The 22891-nt window shown below is 35.2% G+C and overlaps 1 protein-coding gene across 1 annotated transcript in view; it reads left to right on the forward strand.

The window, feature by feature from the left end:
* LOC139121630 (tumor necrosis factor alpha-induced protein 8-like) overlaps positions 1-19996 on the forward strand; it is a 56041-nt gene extending 36045 nt beyond the window's left edge. Inside the window, exon 2 of the mRNA XM_070686683.1 lies at positions 14880-19996. Coding sequence (XP_070542784.1) covers positions 14880-15451 — 572 coding nt within the window. The 3' untranslated portion in view covers positions 15452-19996. The remainder of the gene's footprint in view (positions 1-14879) is intronic.
* Positions 19997-22891: the final 2895 nt, after the last annotated feature.

Raw genomic sequence — 22891 nt, forward strand, 5'->3', positions numbered from 1 at the left:
TCAAAAGAGAGAAAGAAAGTGATTGCAAAATAGGCATTTTGAGAAAATTCATAAATGCCTGTACAACAAATATTCATATAAAAATAGAAATTCAAACTTTTGCATTTTCACATCTATATGAAACTTGTAGAAATTTGATTTGATAGGAAATCCAAGATATGATATTTTTATACTGAGATAGTAATATTCTTATGAATTTTTTTCACACGTGTTAGAGAAAAGTTATTGTTTTCAAATCAATTGCAAAATTTATGTAACTCCTTGATAGTTAGTGTTATGCCTCTTGGCTTATGTTTCCATGAGAAATAATCTTTTTGTGTGGGAGACTGCAGCTTTGTACAAAGTTATAGAAAATATACTGGAGTCATTTTAAGATTTGCAGAGAAAGCTTTTTGCAGTTCTACTCTCCACAATGTAAATGTGCATTCATATACTTGTATCACAGTGGCAGTATCTCATTGTGAATACCAAATAATTTACTTTGCCCTGAGGTCAATGGTCCATAAAGACTGTGTTACTAGATAAAAACACCACCTTAAATTTAACTTTCAAGGTTAAATGGAAGGTCACTCAAGGTCAAGGTCACACTGTTCTCAACCATGTCCAGCAGGCATTTCAAGATAAGATGCACTCTGTGCGCAGTGTCACTTGAGTTTGTTTTACTGCATACAAGCCTGTGAGGTAATCTCTAAATTGGCAACTCCGACGTGATTTGTGGTACAAAAGTGGCCTCATGCTGTCGGTGTTCAATATGAGGAAGCATTCTGAAGACAAGATAGATGTAAAGAACCAAGAGAAAGGCATTTCTACTTCATTCAAATGAAATGGGTTAATGTGAATTTATGGACCCATCCATAAAGATGCCTGCTTCCATTGACGTTCAGTGACTTGGATTGAAAGGATTCTCCAGATCACGGCTCTGTATTTTAATGTTTTTCTGATATTATAAAACATTTTGTCTAAAGATTATTTATTCTGACAGCTACAGAGAAAATTTATTTGTACTACCTATGTAATTGCCATGCTAGGAGAAGTGCTGTTGTGTCTGCTGGAGTGTCTTACTTCCTTCACTTTACATTTCTGTTCAAAAAAATGCAATATTTCTTGCATTTGGTAATAGTATCATTATTGCATGGTACTTGGTTTCCATCACGTACTGGTACACGTGATTTTGTCGAACTATCACATAATTTGGCATGATTTTTCAACAATAATTGTCCAAAGATAGATACATGTACCTCTTTACTCAGGTAATCCATTATGTTCAATATTAATAAAATTACTGTAACACCCGTATCACATGTGAAATGAGATGAGTAAACCCCTTACTTCAATCAGCAAAATAAACTAGTTATGATCAGTTTGTTATTTAAGAAGCCCATACTCAGTTTTGTTTGATAGATATAGAAATAAAGCAAGAAACTAGTCATTTGTCCACTCAGTTTGTACAATAAAATGTTCCAAAACACATTTTGTTATCAAATCATCTTCATGATGTATGCCATATAAATATATAACTGCAGTGCACAGCACGTCAATCTTATGCAGAGCCAATTCATCAGTACATCATTTTGACAGCCTGGCATGTCTATTACCATTATTAGATGGGGTTTAATCAGAGGAGAGTGGCTTAGCTTCCTGTGACTTGTAAATTATTAAGTGCTGTCGCTGTCTTTCTCTGTGTATCAATAACATGATACAATATATAGAACATACATGAATTCTGCATCTGCCTGCTTGCAAATTTTTGTAAGTCCATAGTGACCTTGCAGAATTTGCCAAACACTGAGTATTGTATCTTGGTGTCGAATACCAGCATTCCTTAGTCTTTTTATCATCCATGCATATCCTGTGCATAAAACATAACAGTGTGAGAGTTATTCAAGGTTGAAATTTTCGAAGTTCAATCATGCAAGCAAAGAAGAAAAACGATGATGTGATATGAAATTGCTGGGCCATACCCTCAGCTGTCATTTTTACCTCCCATTTGCCATACATGTATGGCAATTGGGAGGTTATATAGTTGAAAAAAGTCTGTATGTGAGACGTCTGTATGTATGTATGTATGTATGTATGTATGGATGTCTGTCCGTCCAACACAAAAACTCCGAAACTGCTGCATGTATAAAGCTGATTTTTGGTGTAGTGGTGCCATATATGATGTAGATGTGCCGTTGTTAAAATGAACTTTTTAGTCTCATGTATATGCAAATGAGGTAGAAAAAAGGGCGAAAATGGTCAAAAGTCAGTAACTCAGGAACTACTCTTCTGATCATTGTAATGTATTTGGTTTTTAGGTACCTTTGGCCCTACTCATTCAAACATATAGATTTGGTGTCAATATTGGCTGCTTTCTATTTTTAATGAATTTTTTTCTCTATTTTTTTTGCCATTTCAGTAAAAAATTGTTTCCTCTGAAAGCAATGGTCTGTTTGCTTTAAAATTTGGCGTGCAGGTGCCTTGTGATAACTCAAAATAGAATTCATCAAAATTATGGCAAAATTTGTATATTTGTATTTTTGGGCAATTTTTGCCATTTTTGGTTAAAAAAATCTTCGTTGAAACTGTGTATGAGTATTTTCATCCTATTAACTAAGCACATTTTAACTTTCAAATTAACATTGGAAGTAAGTTCTGTTGAATAAGTTGAGCCTGTAGGTACTCAGAGAAAGCACACTGAAGAGACAAATGTTTGCAACTTAAGAAGTTCAAGGTCATCAAAAGCATTATAAGGAATCATGTAACACTTTCACTGCACTGTTTACACAAATTGCATAATTGCTATAAATAGCACATGAGAAATCTTACAGCCCAGCTTTACCATAAAAACCCTATCACTTTGACCACTCTTTTAATTGACCACTCTATTTTTTTCCTCAAAAAGTAATTTTATTTTATCCTTACCAAGTCAACCATAAATGGAAATTGGAACTTTCTCTATCTCTATTTATTTGACCAACCTATCATGACAAACTATTATGAGCAATTTCTTTTAGATAACATACAGAGCACAATATATGACGGTTCAGAATATGTCAAAGTTGGGATTCAGGAAAGTTGCCTTTACATGTTTTAATCCTCCAAGATGGTAAGCATTTCACAATGAACTGTCAAAAAGGTTGAACTTTCTGATAATTCTACACTAAAATTATTTTGGCTTTGTTGATTTCCTAATTAATTCAATTATTTAAAATCATATTAATTATTTTTTCTGGGTGAATTGATAGGGTTTATACAGTACAAGAGTTACATACAACGCAAGTCAAATTCAGTTAAAACATCAATTACCATCTAACATTGCATCATTCCTATAAATAGCACCTCAGCCTGGAACAGCACAATCATAATCTACTCATTCACACAGGCAGTACTTGACTTTGAATGAATGACCTACAACATTTCACCTATGTACCAAATTTGAAAGCATGACAAAAGTACCACAAAATTTGCAAATTTCAGCATGAGTTTACAGAGTCATCTTCAGGTCACTCCTAATTAGAAAGTAATTGATAAAGATAACCAGTTGAAGATTCTTTATAACCTGACAGATATGCTGTTTTTTTATGATGTAAATCTTGATAAGCAAGTCTTGTTTACGTAATTAGAATGTAATTAACTCTCGTTTATTTATATTATTATAAGCAGTAGCATCAAGTTGAACAAGCTGATATTGACAAGTTGGTCGGCTGTTGGAAGTTAAAAGCTGTAAAAATAATGTATGCATGTCTGTCTGTATGTATGTACCGGTATGTATGTATGTATGTATGTATGTATGTTAGTTAGTATGTGCGGAGGTATGTCCGTCCACATTAAAACCTAAACCGCAGCACCTACCATCTTAGAATTTGGTGGACAGGTGCACCCAGGGGTAGAGATGTGAATTTGTTGAAATGAACATGTCAAAGTCAAAAAATGCAAATGAGGGGAAAAAAAGGAAAAATCCTGCAAATTGCTAAAACTCTGTAACCACTGGCCAGATTTGGTTGAAACTTGGTATGCAGGCTCTTTATAGTGACTTAAGTTACATTTCTTCAAATTGTGGTAAAATTTTGAAAGTTGTACTTTTGGACGATTTTCCCGTTTTTTGTCCAAAAAGCTTCCTTTCTGAAAGCGCTCATCCTCTTGCCTTGAAAACTTGTATGTATGATCCTAGGGTTGGCCTTTGTCAGATTTGTTCAAATTGTGGTGAAATTTTCATATTTGTATTTTTGGGGCAATTTTTCCCATTTTTTGTCAAAAAATCATTTTTTCCTAAAGTATTTGCTTGATTGCTTTAAAACACGATAGTCTTGATCCTTGGGTTGTTTTCTGTCAGATGTGTCAAAGTCATTATGAGATGGAGCATTTCATATTGCTGGGGTATAAGGTTAATTTGGACTTGCAACGGAATTTCTTAGTAATCATCCTGTACGATGCAATGTCAGTGTGTCGTAGTACTTTGCATTTCTATAAAATGGGAGTACATTGTCATTGACACTATTTTTAAATACCTGAATTTATCCATGGTCTATCTACAGCGATAGTCTCATAATTTTTCTTTGTAATGTAATCAATATCAAGGCAGCCAACCAGCCTATTTCAAGAAATTACATCAAAAGGTATTTTCAGGGGTTTTAAGTGTAAATACAGCATTTAAATTAATTTAGGGAAAAAAGAAAATATTTGGAGGGGAAGTAAAAGTTGTTTGTCAACTGTCCTCCCATCACAATTTTAAAAAGCTTCTCCTCCCACCAAATATTTTCCTGTCTCACCTAGCTCTCAACAGTGAAAACTTCCCAGTGACCCTCACTGTACCACAAGAATCCCCATTCCCCTCGCCCAATAACAAAAGTTCCCTACTGCCCTTTCATCAAGGTTATCAATGATAATTGTGGACCTGTTCACAGGGCATTAGGGGCAAACAGGTTAAGAATGGAACAGTTCATTTTGATCGACATGTCATTCTAAGGTATGACAGAAGAGTTTGGGAGATATTATGCAAACCACAAATAAATGGTAGACATACTATTTAAGCATGCACAGCCAATGCGTTTAAGTGAACGCAGAAATCAGTCTTTGAAAGAAAAAAAGAAATAAAATATCTGTGAAACCAAGAAGTGATATCAGATACTTCAAAATGAATGAGCATATCCTGTTTACTTGAGACAATGACACTTTCACATCATGCTCACATGATTTTGTCATGAAGAAATGGATGTAAGTATTTTATCTATGATAAGAGTTGATATAAACACTTTCAAGCATCTACATAGCTGTATTAATAGAAGATATTGTTGTCTTGTGACAATAGCAGTTATGAGGTCACTTTATACTGTACTGGAAACATGGATAGGGACCCTGATAGATGCACAAAAAGTAATCAATAACACATACATTCCTCTTTGTGTATACACAAAACCAATGAAGAAAGTGGTGACAAGTTGATTGTAACTTTGAGAGATACATATATAAGCTAATGAGCTAACTGATAGAAAAAAACTTTATTTTCATAATGAAGGGTGGGCTCAGAATTCAGTACTGTTGAGTTCATAGTTCATAGCTTTCAAGCATCTACATGTATTTCATTGAAGTCCATTACAATACAAAAACAGAAAAAAACGTTTTGCCATTTTGAACTTTATGCATGCATCCAAGGTCAAATAAGTTAATATGATTCATAATTATTGACCTGAGTTACAAAATAATTCCCATTGGAATGCCATTACTCGGCACAAAAATGTATTTTTAAAATTATTGATATGTACAGTTTATTAGATGTTCGTGTGTTGTTTGATTAAACACAATCAAATGAGACTTTAATGATATAATTTATCAAAAAAGCGACCTTTCATGGGAAGACTGGTACCTGAACAGTAATTTTAATATACATGTATCATATGAATTCTGTTAACCTTTAAAAAGTCACTGACGGAAATAGGAATAAAAGATGATAGATAGCATGTCTGTCTATGAATTAATCCATTGATGTGGCTCAGGTAAATGTGAAAGATATTGAATTCCCTTGTGGTTGAATAATTGTCACTACCCTATTTGTTACCACATTGTCTCTTGTGTTATGGTATGTAACTACTTTGTATTTAATTGTTTTTTTCCTCTAATTGTCATTCCTTTTTCCCCATGAGATCCAATTTGGCCATGGAAAACAAATGACATGCATTTAAATGCCACACTTCACAAGAAATTTTTATATCCCTGGTCTAAGGCTTGTTGACTTCAAACTTGAATGACCCTGTGAAAATGTCACACAGCACATACCGGTAGATAAGATGAATACTTGCAGAAAAAAATCTCCCTACTTTTTCAAATATGTCTACCAGGTGCCATTTGAATTACCAGATGGCATTTATAGTATCATTTTGTAATGGCATACCACTTTTTTCATAATATGTAGTTGGGTAGGATGTGCTCATTCTTTTCAAAACACCTGACATCAACTTTCAGTATTGTTTAAGCCTGTATATCTTTCTACATGGATTCATTGTGTCCTCTACTTTTCCTCACATTAAAGGGATATAGTCGTCGGAACTGCGCTCAAAGGTCGTATGGGACCCATACGACCCATGGCAACAATGTATCCAAGGCACAATGGTGATTGATGACAGTTAAAACATGGCTGTCATAATCTATCATCGTATAATTTAAGTGTTGCAGCTATAATGATGAGGTGCATCTTGATATAGTGCATGAAATACATTGTTTGTAAACAAGAAACTCGCACAGGCGCAGTTCCGACGACTATATCCCTTTAATTAAGTTTGTTCAGACTGAGAATAGGTAGCTGATATTTTACTTCAGACTGGCGTCTTTCGTAACTGTCCATTCAATTCAAAGTCACAGATTTAAAAGAGTAAACCTTGTGAAGGTCAGCAGGATTGTTACAATCTGAATCAGTCTATGCCAAAGAGTAAAATAATTGTCATATTTTTTCAAACATCAATGTAGATGATTGTAACAGAAGACAAAATGCCTTTCATGGAATGAAAGAACGGCTTTGATAATGTACATGTACCGTAGATGGTCAACATACATGTATCATATTAAGCAACTTTGAAGAACTTAAATTTCCAATTGAAGCTCTCTTTGATTTGCATGTTCAAGGAACAATCGTGTCCATCAAATACAGATGATGCTGACAAATAGGCTTTCAAGAACTTCTGCATCTTCCCAAATGATACAACTAGGTGTGTGTGTGTGCGTGTCGAGATCTGTGCATTCATGTACAAAAAAAGACGTTCATTTGGGGGAAAGATTGAAATATTCATAGATCAATAGTAACGTCTAAATATAGTCGTAATGGAAGCCGATGAGAAGCGGCAGTTTCCTTGGCACTTGTGTATTGTGGGTGAAACTACAGTGTAAATTTACATAAGGCAGATTACCAGAGAAACATGTTCATTATTTGTGCTGAATATACATTGGGGTCATGCCATTTCATTACGTGAGAAATAAAAGATTATTGAGCAGTATAAATGTTCACCTGGTTTTCCATTTATATTTGCATGTGAATTATTAATAAGCCCATAATGATGCAGCGTGTGAAAGGCTCCGTCTGTCCTGAAATCTCAAAGCAAGCACATAGAGAGCTCTGTGCACTTTTTTGTCTACTACATGACTGATAGAGAATGTGTACCACCTCAATTGTGTAAATTTCAATCAGATGTCAGTTATTGAGCAGACAGCGTATGTAGTTTTGAATTCTATCCCTATGGTGTCTTACATGTAACTCCAGGTACAAATTGAAATAATCACTGAAAGGAAATCTGTGATGTTGCTCAGTGCATTATCTTGCATAAAGCAATAGATCATTTTTCAGCCAGAATACAGTAAAACATGTCTTTTTGGCTAGCATCTTCTGAGTATGTCACTTCGCTGATTAAAGTTTTCCCTATTTTGTGATGTTTAATAGGATGTCTTTTTAGCTGAATTAAAAATCAGCTGATTGCAATGAAAATCTGACGATACTAAACAAGTATGCACCTTTTTCAAAGTGTTTTACTATATTTTGTTGAATCGACAAACTGACTGTAAAATCATCATCACAGACGACTGGCATTTTCAACATCTTTTGTTAACATGACACACCAGACCAAGGCCAGAAGGTTTGAACAATCAACAGCAGAAATACTATTAAAATATTGTCTAGTGCCTTTACTTTTACTAATCAGTAATAGTAAAAGTGATAAAAAGGAAGGCTGAGTGGATAGGGTATGAACTTCAACATTGGAGAATGTGATAGGTTTATAGGTGAGACCCCCGATATGGACAGATTCGTATCAGACTCACTGTCAGAGAAAAGTGGGTTTGAGATTTCGGCTTTGAGGTTTGCCCTTGAGCAAGGCAATACTCTCTATTGCTTCATTTGATGATTTCTGTTAGTGGGCTCTTGCCTTTCAGATGATGAAATTGAAAAAAATAAAGAAACATCAGAGATAGTTCGTATAAAATTCATGATTGTTTTGTGATAAAGTGTGCAAATTACAGTACATTGGTAATATTGCAACACATTGTGTCAATAACATCAGAGTTCTAGGCATTTATGAATGGTTGCTAAACTTATGGCAATCATTCATTGGACTGATCCTTCAGCTTCTGCATTTACCTTCTTTTCAAACTTATATACATGGATGTGAAAATTGAAAAATTACATTATTTTCTTTTTGTGTGTGAAGTGTTTCAAGTATTAAAAACAAGCTAAAACAGTATCTTGATGTCAAAGCTAGCTGACAGTAAGAAGTGATTGCGAAAGCTACTGGTATCAAGCCTCTGCATTGTTGCCCAGGGATATTACCTTGATAAAAAATAAACGTTCCATGGAAAGATGAAAAAACTAAGCAACGCCGTCTTAAATGTGCAATCACACTGGTCGTGGCGGCAGTAGGAAATTGCAGTGCAAAAATGAAAAAGAAAATCACCTTGGAAGAGTATTTTTATGACCAGGAATCCTTCCGCCTGTCCAGGTACCACAGATATTTTATTGTCAATGTGAATAATTCATAGTCAATATCTCTCATCATAAATGTTGCCATCATTAATGATTAAGTGTCATCTAGGCTAGCACATTGTGTACTTTGTCTCTCAAGTAAGGTGTTTCCCTTCTAGCAATCTGCTATAAATATGACAAAATCTTACAAACAACTGAACAATAATATTTTGCTCTATTACTAGGCTGTGGACCTAAAATGAGTGAACAAAGGACAAAGTTATAATATATTTCTTGTGTTTAACATTTACTATGGTATTATATTGTTATATACATATGTGAAAGAAACTCAGAAAACCAGCCTTGAGGGAAAGTGAAGTGATCAACGCAGTCTGATTAGCAGATGATGACTGTGACATTTGAAACTTTTGTTGTGGACATCATGTTTTAAATAATTTTGTGCAAAAAAAACTGAGGAGGTCTTTTGTCATTATGTCATTTAAATTGTCATGGACGCATCATTTTCAGAGCTGGTTCTTGGTACGTGTTTGTGAGAAGCCGTTCCACTGTCAGTCAGTGTGTAGTACGTATACATTATTCACAAATCCCTCAAGAGTACATGAAGACTGTATGACCCACTTTCAAAGCCAGGCAGCATTTGCTGTATACCATATATGTCTACCTGTCTTTTATTAATATGTCCTGCATGAGTCAAAGGACAAAATCAAGTACAAGAACAACTGAACTTTGACCGTGTAGAAAAAGATAACCAGTGAAAAGGACAAATACATGAAATCATTAGAAAAATCATATTAATATGATACCGGTACACCAGCAGACATCACAGAACTGCAAATTACACTTCTCTGTGGAGAAGATACAAATTGTAAAATCTATAACAATCAATATTCAGACCTTCCAACTATACATGAACACTTTCCATTCAGACAAGAAAATCATACTGCTCTACTTCCAATTTTGCATGCATCATAAATCAAACAGCAAAGTGATTAGTAAGTATTAAATCCCTACCAGAAATGGCATTACTCTTAGCCATTAATAACACTGATCAGGCCTAATGTGCATCATACATTATCTGACTGTCCTCTACTTATGCAGTCATTGGCTTTCCTTGCTGGAAACTAGTACACCACACACAGCACTATAGTCAGTCACTGCCATGTCCATTAAGTTATATCTCAATGCTGCATGCAATTGGCTTTCAGAAATTCTATTCAAACTCCAGTATGTGTACATTCATGTATTATTGTGATAATTCAAGACTAAGTCTTGAGATAGTCAATACCAGGTAATACTCTTGAAAAGATGTAATGCCAAAAATCTTAATTCAGTTGTCATGATGTAAGAGTTCCATGAACTCTATTGATTCCTTTTCTCAAGAATTGATTAGTCAAGGTATTTCATCTTAATTTGATAAATCAGAATGAATGAGAATTTTAAATTTGAAATATTTCGATGTTACAAAGAGTTTTCTAATTCTCGTTTCATCACACAAGAATGAAACCAAGGAGTTAATCTGTATGCTGTCTGTCCGTCAAAACAATTTCAAGCCCTTTGTATTAAATCAATGTGCACGTAACTGACTCAGTTTTCATTCATTCTTTTAAGTCGTTAATGACAACGCATAATACCTGGTTGGTAGGATAGAATTAAGGATTATCTACATGTACCAGCTCATCTTTCAAGGTTCAAATACAGCCAATTGAGTGTAATAGATTTTCTTGTCTGGTCCAATACGGAGAGAGGGTCCTTGAAATATTGTATCAATTGCCTAAGGGGTTGAAAATGAGGCAAATGTCACATGACTATGATATGTGTATCGTGTATGTAACCGATTTTATGGCTCAACATTCCATTTCGGTTGGCTGTATTGTACAGCAGTTCAGTTTTAAAATGAATTATGATAGAAGAAAAATTATGTGACAGAAATTTCTAAATATCAAGGTGACGAGCCATTCTTTGTACTGTTTGGGTTTCACTGGAAGTGAATAATGGAACATCGTGGATATCACGTACAGTGCAATAAAAAGTCTCGCAGTATTGAAATTGTGTAAATTTGCTGACTACTTCTATATTCAGGCTCAGTTAGAATTGTGACACAGAAAATTGGAAGTGTAATTTGGGTCACCGTATTATTTTCAGTGCAAATAGCAATTTCCATGAGCTTGCAATGGTTCCATTGTTGGTATACATGCATGTGTAAATGGCATATTGCAATGTAACACAAGACATATGATAATCTGGTACACAGTCAAAGGAACATTTCTCACAGTATGTGTAATATTTTACATCTTTATAATTCCAACGACTTTAAAATTCCGAGAATCCTTTTTGCAAATTCCTATCCTAATTACACCTACAATGTTAATTTCACTGGAAAGGCTATTTTTGCACCAATTCTTTTCTCAGAGTTAATGTCAAGTTCCAAGTGTTAGAATCAAGATATTTAGTTCAAATTTTCAGGATAACTGCTTTAATAGTTAATACTTTTTCCAAAGAATATAAAAATTGTATATTTGCAGCCATGATTTTGAAATATAACACCAGTAAATATTCATATTTTTATTACATATTTGGAAAATTCTTGAAATAATTTCATTTACTCCTAGCTGCTTATTTCTAACTCATTGTATGAGTTCAAAACAAGTGCTGGATCCCGTATGTAGACTGAATAACCCCGTATCATATATTTGATGCTTGCATCATCATCTTTATTGCTGTAGAGTTTCAAACTCCAATGTAAACTTAATCAGTGTGTCATCAGTTTCATAATATTAACTTTGATTAATATGAAATTACATGATATCATCGAGAGGAATACAATATAGTTCTAAATCACACATCTTCATTATCAAAACATTATTCTGCCCAATGCAAAAGCTATTACTGTACATATTAATTTGCCGACTTTCATCTGATGGTTACTAATATCAATTATAGAAAATGGACTGATTTCATAAACATGGGCAATTATGGATGACATTTTCTTGAAACTGGATAATTCTATTATTACTTATTTGCATGTCTGCCATGACTTGATGGTCAATCACACTGGCACCAAACAATTTGACTTTTACTAGAGCAAATTGTTTGCACAGACTGAGGGCATATATTTGCTTTTCATTTCTCACATATGGCACTCTGTAAATTTCTTTGGTTTAAAATTAACTAACAAACTTGGCCACGGTATCACTAAATACTTAAGGATGTGCATATATTGTGCTGATATCTGAAGTAATAGTACCGATCTAGTTATTTTTGTAAAATCACCGTCACTCATTTTGTTTGAGTCATGGTGATGCCATCATTTACCCTAATAAGCAAATTCTGTTCACAGTTCATGAAGTGTTGGCAGCTAAGTTTCATTCTATATGAAGGTAGCGGATGTTCAATATTTTTGGTTCAGGTTGTGGCTTGCAATTTATTTACAACTCTGGATACAATAAAGTATCTGTTAATCGTGACATGTACACTTCAATTATACATGTATGAAGATTGATTATAATTGCCTCAGGCAGGAGGGTGACATTTCATTTACAGTATGTGATAAATTCAACTGCGTAATACTTGTGCTTGCATTTGCCATACATCAACCTAAAAGTACAGATGCTCTCCTATGGTACTTCATATTAAACAAGCCTGTACTGCTAAACTATACAGAAATTCCTGCACTCGATTTCAATTTGTAATGTGGTACCAGATGTCCATATTCTTTGATTGACTGCTTGATCGTGAACCAGCTGCCTCATTACAGGTGTGCAAGTAAAGATTAAGTCCTACCATACATGAACTTCCAATAAATTAGCAATCAATTACTGGTATCTGTATTTGTATGCATTGATATTCAGAAAATCCAATAGGAGACTAATTTAAAAAACATCGTACACTGTACAAAGGCACAAATGATAATCAATTGTTCAGAATAGATCACTGGTAAAAAGGCCAATATACTTTGAAAGAATGCTTTTGGAAAGCTGTTCTGAAGTGTCCTGACAGTGGTACAAGGAACATACAATACTGTTTTGTGTGATTTTGTTTCCTTGAAATTAAGTGACATTTGAGACAAGAGGCACAAGTTCATCTTTTTGGCATTTCTAGCCATAGGGACACCAGTAACACAGATACAATTACAGTAGACCCAGTGTACAGTCTAAATGCCTTTTGTCAGTGTACTTTGTATAAATATTAATGAGTGATAAGCAGTGCTAAGCATTTGTAAAACATTTTTAGTTTCTGTCTAATGTGTATCATGGTCTTATGAATCATCGAGAGATAATTTTATCGTAAGTTAATTGCAAAATTAGTGTTTAGGTTAAATTCTGACAATAGATAACTCAGTGATTCTGCAGAAGGAAGTTGATCAGAGTCTTCACAGTATCTCAGTTTTATAAAAGGTTTGCCCTCACATAAGGACAGTCAGAAGATTAATGAGTGACATAAATTATGCACAGCTAGGATGTCTCTATGATTGAACGCCTTTAGATGGGAATGTTTCCTACTGTACTTACAATAGATGCCATATGATCAATCTATGGAATGGGATATGACAGAAATTGTAATGAGTACATGATGATTGTTTTATGATATTGTACAACAGACGTGATGAATAGGGTGCATCCTCTTTTATCATGCCAGCTATATGATATATTTATCAATGACAGGAAAATGACAAGAATATATGTATTGCCATACTGAAGCAGCATTTATATACACACTCAACAGTATAGTAGAAACTGATGGTGTAATGGTGGCAGAACCATGGTGGTCAGACTGTCATGTGTAAAAATTCATTATAAGAAGTACATACTGTTGTAGATGACATTGATTGCAAACCTAAAAAGCAAAGTGAAAATTTTCTCATTGTTAAATAATTTTCTTGACTACAAGCTCTATTTACTTTGGGTGACTACATATACGCCTGCTTGCGTGCACTTACAAATATGTTGAAGATCACCAGTAGTCATACATACCGGTATATGCAAGCTGATTGACAGGTCTTGTTTATGTGAAATAATATGTACCTTTCTTGTCAATTCAGGTATGATCATAGATTATTAATAGCGGGACCAGTGTCAACATTGACTGTGTATCTACGCTTTGTTTGGTTATTGATGTACTTGATTTTTTGTATCATGATAACAACAATGGCATCCAAGCACACTGTCAGCAATTGTGATTGTTGCACTGACATGTAGCTTGAGTAACTTAGTTGAATTCTTCGGTGTCCTTAGTACAGTTGTTCACGACCTGCTGATTTTATTTATAAAGACAAAAAAATATAATTATGGGAGACAGTCTCATACAGCAAATTTTCTTCCAGAATGCTAACTGAGGTCTTTTCGTATCATTTTTCAATGATTATCAGAGAAACTACATGCAGATAATAGCAATGGCAAAGGTTTATCCTGGCAGATAACCAAGAAATAACCTTGCTACCCTGCAGGCCTGAAAACAATACTTCTGTTTCTCGTGATAATGCAAACAGTCTCGGCACGTGCAGCTGTGACTGCTGCGCAAGGACATTTCAGAATTTTCACCCAGAATTTTATTTGTTTTTTCCCTCAGCAATTCATAACCTGTTCACCCCTTTGTTCCCAGTAAACAGGTCCACAATTATGGTTGATAACAATGGGTTTGGGCCGGACGACAGTAGTAAAAGGGTTAAACCAGTAATTCCTGTCAGTGTGCAAGGATATAGCTGCAGTGTGTAACACAGTTTATGTCAGTCATATTCTGTCAATTATTTTCCATGTCAAAGTTTGACCCATGTAAAAGAAAATAACGTGAAGAGGATGTAGAAGTCATTTTCATCTCTTTCCACTGGTACATCAGTGTGTAGTTTCATAGTTAGTAGTCGCTTTTTGCCATTGATACCTTGTTATATGGTTTCTATGATCAGTGTTGCAGTTTGATGATATATTCTCTGTTTGTCTTTCAGTGGCGGAGGCTGGAGCAGGCTTTGATTCAAAAGGCATCGGGCTGAGGGCCCAGAAGAAAATCTTGGGAAAGATGGCATCAAAGCGGATGGCCAAAGTTTTCATAGATGACCTGACAGGTGAACTCCTGGATCACATCTACAGAATAACCAAAGAATACACTGGAAACAAGAAAGAAGCGGAGAAACTCATGAGAGACATCATCAAGATTGTGATAAAAATCGGTATCCTCTACCGTAACGATCAGTTCAACCAAGATGAACTTATACTGGCCGAGAGATTCCGCAAGAAATTCCGGTCAACGATCATGTCCATCATCAGCTTCTATGAAGTGGATTACAGCTTTGATAGGAATTACCTTGTGAGGTCACTCAATGAATGTCGTGGAATGCTTCAGACGCTAATTGACAGACACCTTACGGACAAGTCGCATGGCAGGGTCAGCCATGTCTTTAACTTCTTCTCAGATGAGGAGTTCTTGGACACGGTGTTTGAATCAGACAGTAAACTGCGCTTGCATCTTGTGCGAATCATTGATGTACTTAACAGAATGATTGATGAGGGCAGTATTTAGCATGACTACTGGGCTTCAAATACGTGAAGAAGATCATATGCATACTGTGGACTGAAGACGTGTGGTTTCACTTCTCCATTGTACATTTCTACTGTACATAACAATGATAATGACTTTCTACGAAAACATTAACAAAGCTAAAACAAGATCATTGGAGTTTGATGTGCGTTGGTCTGTATATTTATTAACAATGTTTCCAAAAGTCGATTTTGATATTATCTGTACTTACATGACCTCTGAATTTGGGAAAAGTTGGCGTTTGTCCAAGTTTTGGAGACTGTTTTGAATGGAATGTAAATTCCAGTGAAAGTCACAGCCATGCGTTAATAGAGGATATTCCAATAATCCTTTTCCATTTGTAAAAGATACATCATGGATCAGTTGGTTTTTTTAAACAAATTTACCATGTCATCAGTATTTAAACATCTGAAAACACTGAAAATACAGTCAGTGAACATTGGGTAATAATTCTCTACTGTGGATTGACCTTGGCAGTGGCATTCTCAGTGTTGCTGTCGCGGCAAAGACAAATTGCAACAATATGCAAAGAAATTTGAAGTAAAAGCTACGAACACCAGCTAGCTATTTGAAGTTATCACCTATTTGTTGTGCTTTTTACAGTGACACACTATTGCTTAGTCTTGGAAAAAAAGAATCAGTTTTTAGCTAATAACTGACTTGTTTTACTGAATTGAATGTCTTTGTCAATATTGGCATTGTCACAGTAGTGTAGACTTTGAAAAACTGACGTGCTGCAGGCTTGCTCTATGTACCGGTACATATATCCGAGAAGGCTTCTTTGACCATAAGCGTTAATGAAAGCTTATGTCAGGATATAATAACGTGTTTCAAAGTTTCATGTGTGAAATGTGCTGAGGAGATATTAAACAAGTTTCACTGCCTGGTTACACTTATTTTCACATAAAAATTTTCACATACAGAAATACATCGCAGAAGAGCTAGATTTTATCACCTGTTTCATACGAGCTATGAAAATCACTCTAATATGTTTTAGCTACGTATTAAATCAGATGTATGTATGTATTGTTTTATCACTTCAGTATTTACATTGAGGTCTCTCAATTGGAACAGAGTCTCATGCAGTGTATTACTATAACAATAGCTTTAAACTGTGAACATACATGGTTCCCAAACAATTGGGGTCACAATTAATTAATCATGATTTTAATTGAAAGTGTCTGCTTAGCATCTGTTCATCATCATGTTAAAGGTGAAGTATCATGGAGGATGTTGCAGATCAGTGTAATTATATTGGAATGGAAACAGACTAGATATATGATATTATTCCATTGAAGAGAAAGGCAAATTTAAGAGAAAATCTACCAGTTAGAACTTTCAAGTCATGTTGTAGAAGCAGCATAGGCTTTGAGTAGAAAAACCAATTTGAAACAAATATAAAGCTGTATGGGTAGTGTAAGAGAATGTGTGTGTTAAGTTTTACTCACTGACACTTTTTTCTATTACAAGGAAGTGTGAGATTGGAAACTGAACAGCATGTTTTAAAGTTGAGATGAAGTGTATCAGACAGATTTCAGGAAGGAAGGCAACTCAGGGACAAATTTTCATAAAACAGTTACAGACAAGTATCCATTGTCATGTGTGGCAAGGTCGAGGTCAAGAGCAAAGCAAGTGGTCATTTTCATATATGGCTATATCCTGAATCTGAAGGTTAGTGGGCCGGTGTGTGAATATCTGGTAGAAGGAGGGGTCATGCAACATTATGTTGTCTAGGTAGAGTATGAGGCAGTTATCCAAAATTGTTCTCAGTGAATCTCACACTGTTTCAGGGATCTTAGATTAGTCTTCTGCTCAAGCTGGTCCCCAGTTCAAAAGTGTTAAGAAATCTTGAATGTCATTCATGATGTTGCAAAGGTGTGTAGAAATGTTTGAAAGATTTTCATTTCAAGATGCATCGTCATCTACCCAAATACAGACTTCATTTTGCCACCAAAGTGAACGCAAAAATTAATAATCGGGTATCAGTCAGTGCAGAGATATTGCTGAGACAAAATTTTGAACGGAAGCTCGGGACTTTTGATGATGATGTTATGATTAGTATCACAGATTGACACAATGTCATTACTGGAAGCATTAGTCCATTTACATCTGAGAAATCAAAGATGATCAATGTCTATCACAGTCGAAAGGTGTCTGCTGTTAGCAAAGTTAATACCGATGTAACTAGCCAGGGTTATTCATGGCTTTGTGAATGTTCACATACATGCAGTCTTTCATGGTTTATGATTGTTGAGAGCGGTCATTTCGATGTTCGACTACTAATTAGATATTGCGCACTATCATTACCCCTTGACAAAATTTTCTCGCATAACGGACTTACCTGCATTATTCAATACACTGAGATTGTTCACAAGCATGGAATTTATTGGTGTTTGTCAACTAGTACTACAACAATGCTGTAATACCAACAACACTGTGAGCTTGTGTGCATGGATGGATTTGAATTCTTCCATGGAATGCATGAATGCTTCCCAAAGTATATCCAAAACAAATCCGGCATTTGTAGCCAGCGGAAGAGTTCTGTCATCAGGCAACACTTCACAGTCAAAAGGCATTCTATCATTGATTTAGATCACACGTCACAGATATCACATCAACAGTTCATCGTATTTTTCAATCAATGCAAGTCTTAAGCATTTCATTGTTAAATATCCAGTGTGTCACAAAATAATGAGAAGCAATTTCCTCTATCAAAGAATTTCTTATTTTTGGTTCCATGCCTTTAAGCTCTATTGAAATGACCAAGTTTGAAATTGTGATCACCGTTTATCCGTCTCAGTGAAATAAACTGAGTGAAAGAGACCGCAAATATACAACATGTTTGATTTCTTACAATTTTATGAAAGGTAAAGCACAGAAACAGCCGTCAGTTATGAGCTGCTCACAAAGAGATGATCTTGATGATTTCAAACCATGTTCATTGTCTGTTATGATTTTAGTCGTCCACAGAGGTGTGATGTTGAAATTTTTCACCGAGAGACTTGATCACCTTTCACCATTTACCGGGCATTTTTCACGTGAGATCAGCCATTCCAGAATCTTTGGCTGCACCAGAGTTATTTCATGATTCGAGAAAATTAGGATTCAAAGGAAGTCCGATGTAGGGTTACAGATGTACCTTGATTTCAGAGAATCAAATTGCAGGCTTTATCACAGATATTACAAATCAACCCACAACTTGTCAACATCTGACACTTTGCTGGAATCCTTGGCCTGTCGAGAAGACTGAGTAATTTAATTTTTTGTAATCTAATCAGGGAACACAGTCCTTGCCCAAATCAGGCAATATTTAATGTGATTTAGTCCGTTATGTGGTCTTTTTTTAAATATCTCACAGTTAAAATTGATAAACTAATGAACTTAAGATGAATTTATGCCCTTTTTGACCAATATTTCCATTGTTGAAATTGGTAACACCAGTTTTTTTGGCGATAGGTACAATTTCTGCCTGTGTCATAATAAAAATGAATTTCCTCATGGCACTGGGCTAATTACATATGCATGGAAATGACTGTGCATTGTCAGTAATAGCTACCTAGATCAACTACAAGCCTTCCATATCCAAGCATTCTGTACATGGTAAAATCATTCAATTATATCAGTGACAAAGTGCCATTTGGGCTGTGCAAAAATTGTTCCATTAACTATTTAATTACTGTATTTATTTATAGGTAAATAGAAATATTTAGAGTTTTGCTTTGCTTTCGTGAAAGTACGTCTTTTGTATTTTCAAGTAATAGTGTACCTGTCAATTTGGGTCATGCTATTTGTTAGTGTTTTGACGTGTTCACCCCTAAATTCTCCGGAAACAGGTCCACAATCACCATTGATAATAATGGGTTTGGGCGAAACCATGGTGGTGAAAGGGTGAATAAGCATCAAATTTTCTTCAGGTGTTGTGGAAGCTAATTCACACCTGATCTCACAATTCACCATGTCCCCGTTCACCTATGAGTTTCGTGTATTTTTAAAGATCTAGCGTCGAAACCTTCTAAAAAAAGTTGAGCATGCAAATGTGACGGTGCCTCTCAGCGGCTGACAGGCACTCACTATGTCTGAATTTTTACAACAGAAATAACCAACATTTTATCCAATTTTATCACACATCTTCTGTTCCAGGCTAATTCAACAGATTCTGTTAAGATCTGAGTTTTGAGTTACCTAGGGGTTATTGACCCCAAATGACCTTGCCATATTACCTCTACCCCAAGAAAACAATACACTGCTTTCAAAGATAGAAGATATGTAATTTTTTTTGTACATTCTCAAAATATGCACCAGTTTTCTTTACCTTTTTTGTTCGTCATGCCTACGTCAATACCGTCTATTGTATTTGAACTTTTTTAATGCGATCCTTTGCCATTTTCTATTGAACTGTGTTTTTAAAAGATTACTGGAGGCTACGTCCACAGTAGTGAAATTTACAGAGGTCTGTCTGTACTTGTTAATAGTATCAAGAGATCTGAGGTTGTTTTAGGCAAATAAAACTGTTAATCTTCCCTCTAACCTTTGCCTGATTGCATCTTTTCACATTAAGGGAGATCTGCTTTTACGGCCAAGATCTTGCTCTCGGGGCTGACTTTGTTAACATAATGGAGTTATCAAAGCTGTATCAGAGCAGCTTTTAGATGTCACCGTGCTGGGTCACTGATGAACTTCTAATGAAAAGCCACTGACTTGTGTCAGATCACAATTCATAAATTTGTTTGGCCGTGTGAAAATATAAAGTCAATGTAAACAATGAGCAACAGTATTATACTGAGGTCATTTTCATCGCTAAGATATGTCACTATGACAGTTTCACTGTGATGGTCGGCAATGAATGGAATGTGAAACATTTGTGAATGAACAAGCCACTCCCAAAACAAGGACATCAATTTAAATGAAAATGGAACAATGCAGGCTGTGTTGGAAGAAAACACAATAATATCCTTGTGAATTGACTGATGTGGCTGTGTAAATGTCTGATCTTGATATCAGAGACAAGATAGACTAAGTCTACCCAAGCCATTTTAATCAAAGAAAATGATGGTGCTTTCCCAAGGAGAGCATGTTAGCACAGAGAACTTGGAACAAAACATGATTTTTTGAAGGCAAGATATTACTTTGAGTGTTTTAGATTACTAGCCCAGGATATCAAGCACGTATTTTATTCATTGTAGCATTGAATAACTCAGTTTCCCTGTATTTTGACTGGGTAAAAAAGCCAGTCTTGCTCAGATTTAATATTCACGGCACACTTCTGTATTATGAACATTAGAACCAATGAGTAGCATACAATTTTCCAAACTGCATTACATGTACCGGTAAATCAGTGAATGTTACTTTATATGGCATATAGAGGGCGCTATCTTAAACCAGGTTGGTGGCAGTCAGTAGTATACGATCCCCAGGGATATGTACCATGCCAAGCACCATGTTAGTCTAGCACACTGGTGAATAAATATTTTACACATAAATTAGATTTTATTTCATATGGATAACTTTGAACCCTGAAGCTTACCTTGTTAGAGGTGTTTACGTAGGACTTCAAAGTGCAAAGCAGACTAGCTCTGGTTGATTTAACAGCACTGGCCATCTTGAGTCATCTGCTTCAATTAAGTAACTGAATAAAAAATATGTCTTGATTGTTTGAAATAGCCTGCCATGACATATGTCATTGCATTTCACTCAAACCATGAATTCTATTTGCATAAATATTACTAGCAGTTCCTGGCGATCAACTATTAAATCTGAGTGGAGTCTGACATGTACAGTATATATGGATGAACGCGATGCAATTTCGTCATGGATTCCAAAGTTAGCATTAAAGCTACAACTACCATATATCATTCATAAAAAAGCGCACCTCTAGAAGTGTCAAACCACACAGCAGTATAGTGTATCACATACATGTATTATCATTCTAATCTGTCACCATTCAACATACAAGTATGGCTACCCTGTATTCTCTAAGTGTCACATGTACTTTAACCTCAGTATTGCTGCTGTCACATCAGCCGTACTATACTCACACTTTTCTGTGACAGCCACACTGCACCATTTATAGCCACTGCAACCATGTACTTTTCATAATATCAGATCACATCACTGTAGCACAAAGCAATCACACTACTAAGCATATGACATTTTAACTAATTATGACATTAAAGACTGCATGACCACGACTTTAAATACACATCAACATTGTGAAATTGACACCACACTCTCAACGTTCCAAAATCAGTATGCTATGACGCACGTACACCACATTTTAAAAAGCAAAGATAATAAAATTTATTTGTATTCCACCCAAACTTTCCATTTCACAATTATTCAAATTAATGGGCACGATGGCAGTTTCTTCAATCACAGCTCATGAATGGCTAAAACAAAGGATGAAACACACACATTCATATCACTTAAAATGAACAACTGTATGTGCAGACTAAGTTAGCTCTGCTTATACAATCAAAACTAAAGTGAACATGACAACATGCATAATTATCACTCACATTTTTGAGTAATATTGAACTTGTATGGTCTGTGTAACACTAGTGTTCTTTGATATTCAAATTAGTATTCTGAGAATTTCTTCCATCGCCAATTATGTCAAGGAGACAAATGAAATTATTAAATTGAGAACATTTGACCATATATCACATTTTGCTTTGGTAGACTCTATTCTGATCATGAATGACTTTGTTTCGAATGATTGATGAAATATGAGATAAGTTATGCCAATCTAGGCCATAAACAGTCTGTTTTTATGTTCGACTGGCTAGTTTCAGACCACTCTCAGCCATCTCAGCACAGAAACATTAATCAATAACCAGATTTCAAATCAAACGAGGTGACTTGATATCATATCTCCATTGGTGTATGTAAGCTGTTCAGCTTTCCACACATAACATGACATCTCACATGAACAATTTCACAAAAGGCCAGACAAAAAATTATTGTTCCTCAGATTTTATGGCAAAGCTTCAGAGGAGGTCAGCGAACTTTTTTGTTTTTTCTTTCCAACCAGCAAATTCTCTCACTAGTTACATGTTACTGATAACTTACAGTCTAAATTTTACAAACTGGCCACAATTAATAGAGGCATTACATACACAGGCAGTGTTGACGGAACAAATTATAAGCATTTTCACACGCTCCTAAAAGAAAACAGAAAACACAACAAAAATACCCTAACAGTAAAACAATTGCAGTAGTCTTTTTAACGTCCTAAAGGTGCAGTCTAAAATTTGCGCTTTTTCATTCTACTCTGACCCCATGTTTTAGCAAGGAAGTATATATTTGCTGCAATAAAAAAAATGCAAATTGGCTAAAGTAGACGTAGCAATTCTGAGGAACAATTTAATTATTCTTCCTGGCCTAAGTGTATACACATAAAAACACTAAAAATTCACACAAGTA

Source organism: Ptychodera flava, chromosome 21 (assembly GCF_041260155.1).
Source record: "Ptychodera flava strain L36383 chromosome 21, AS_Pfla_20210202, whole genome shotgun sequence".
Classification (NCBI taxonomy): domain Eukaryota; kingdom Metazoa; phylum Hemichordata; class Enteropneusta; family Ptychoderidae; genus Ptychodera; species Ptychodera flava.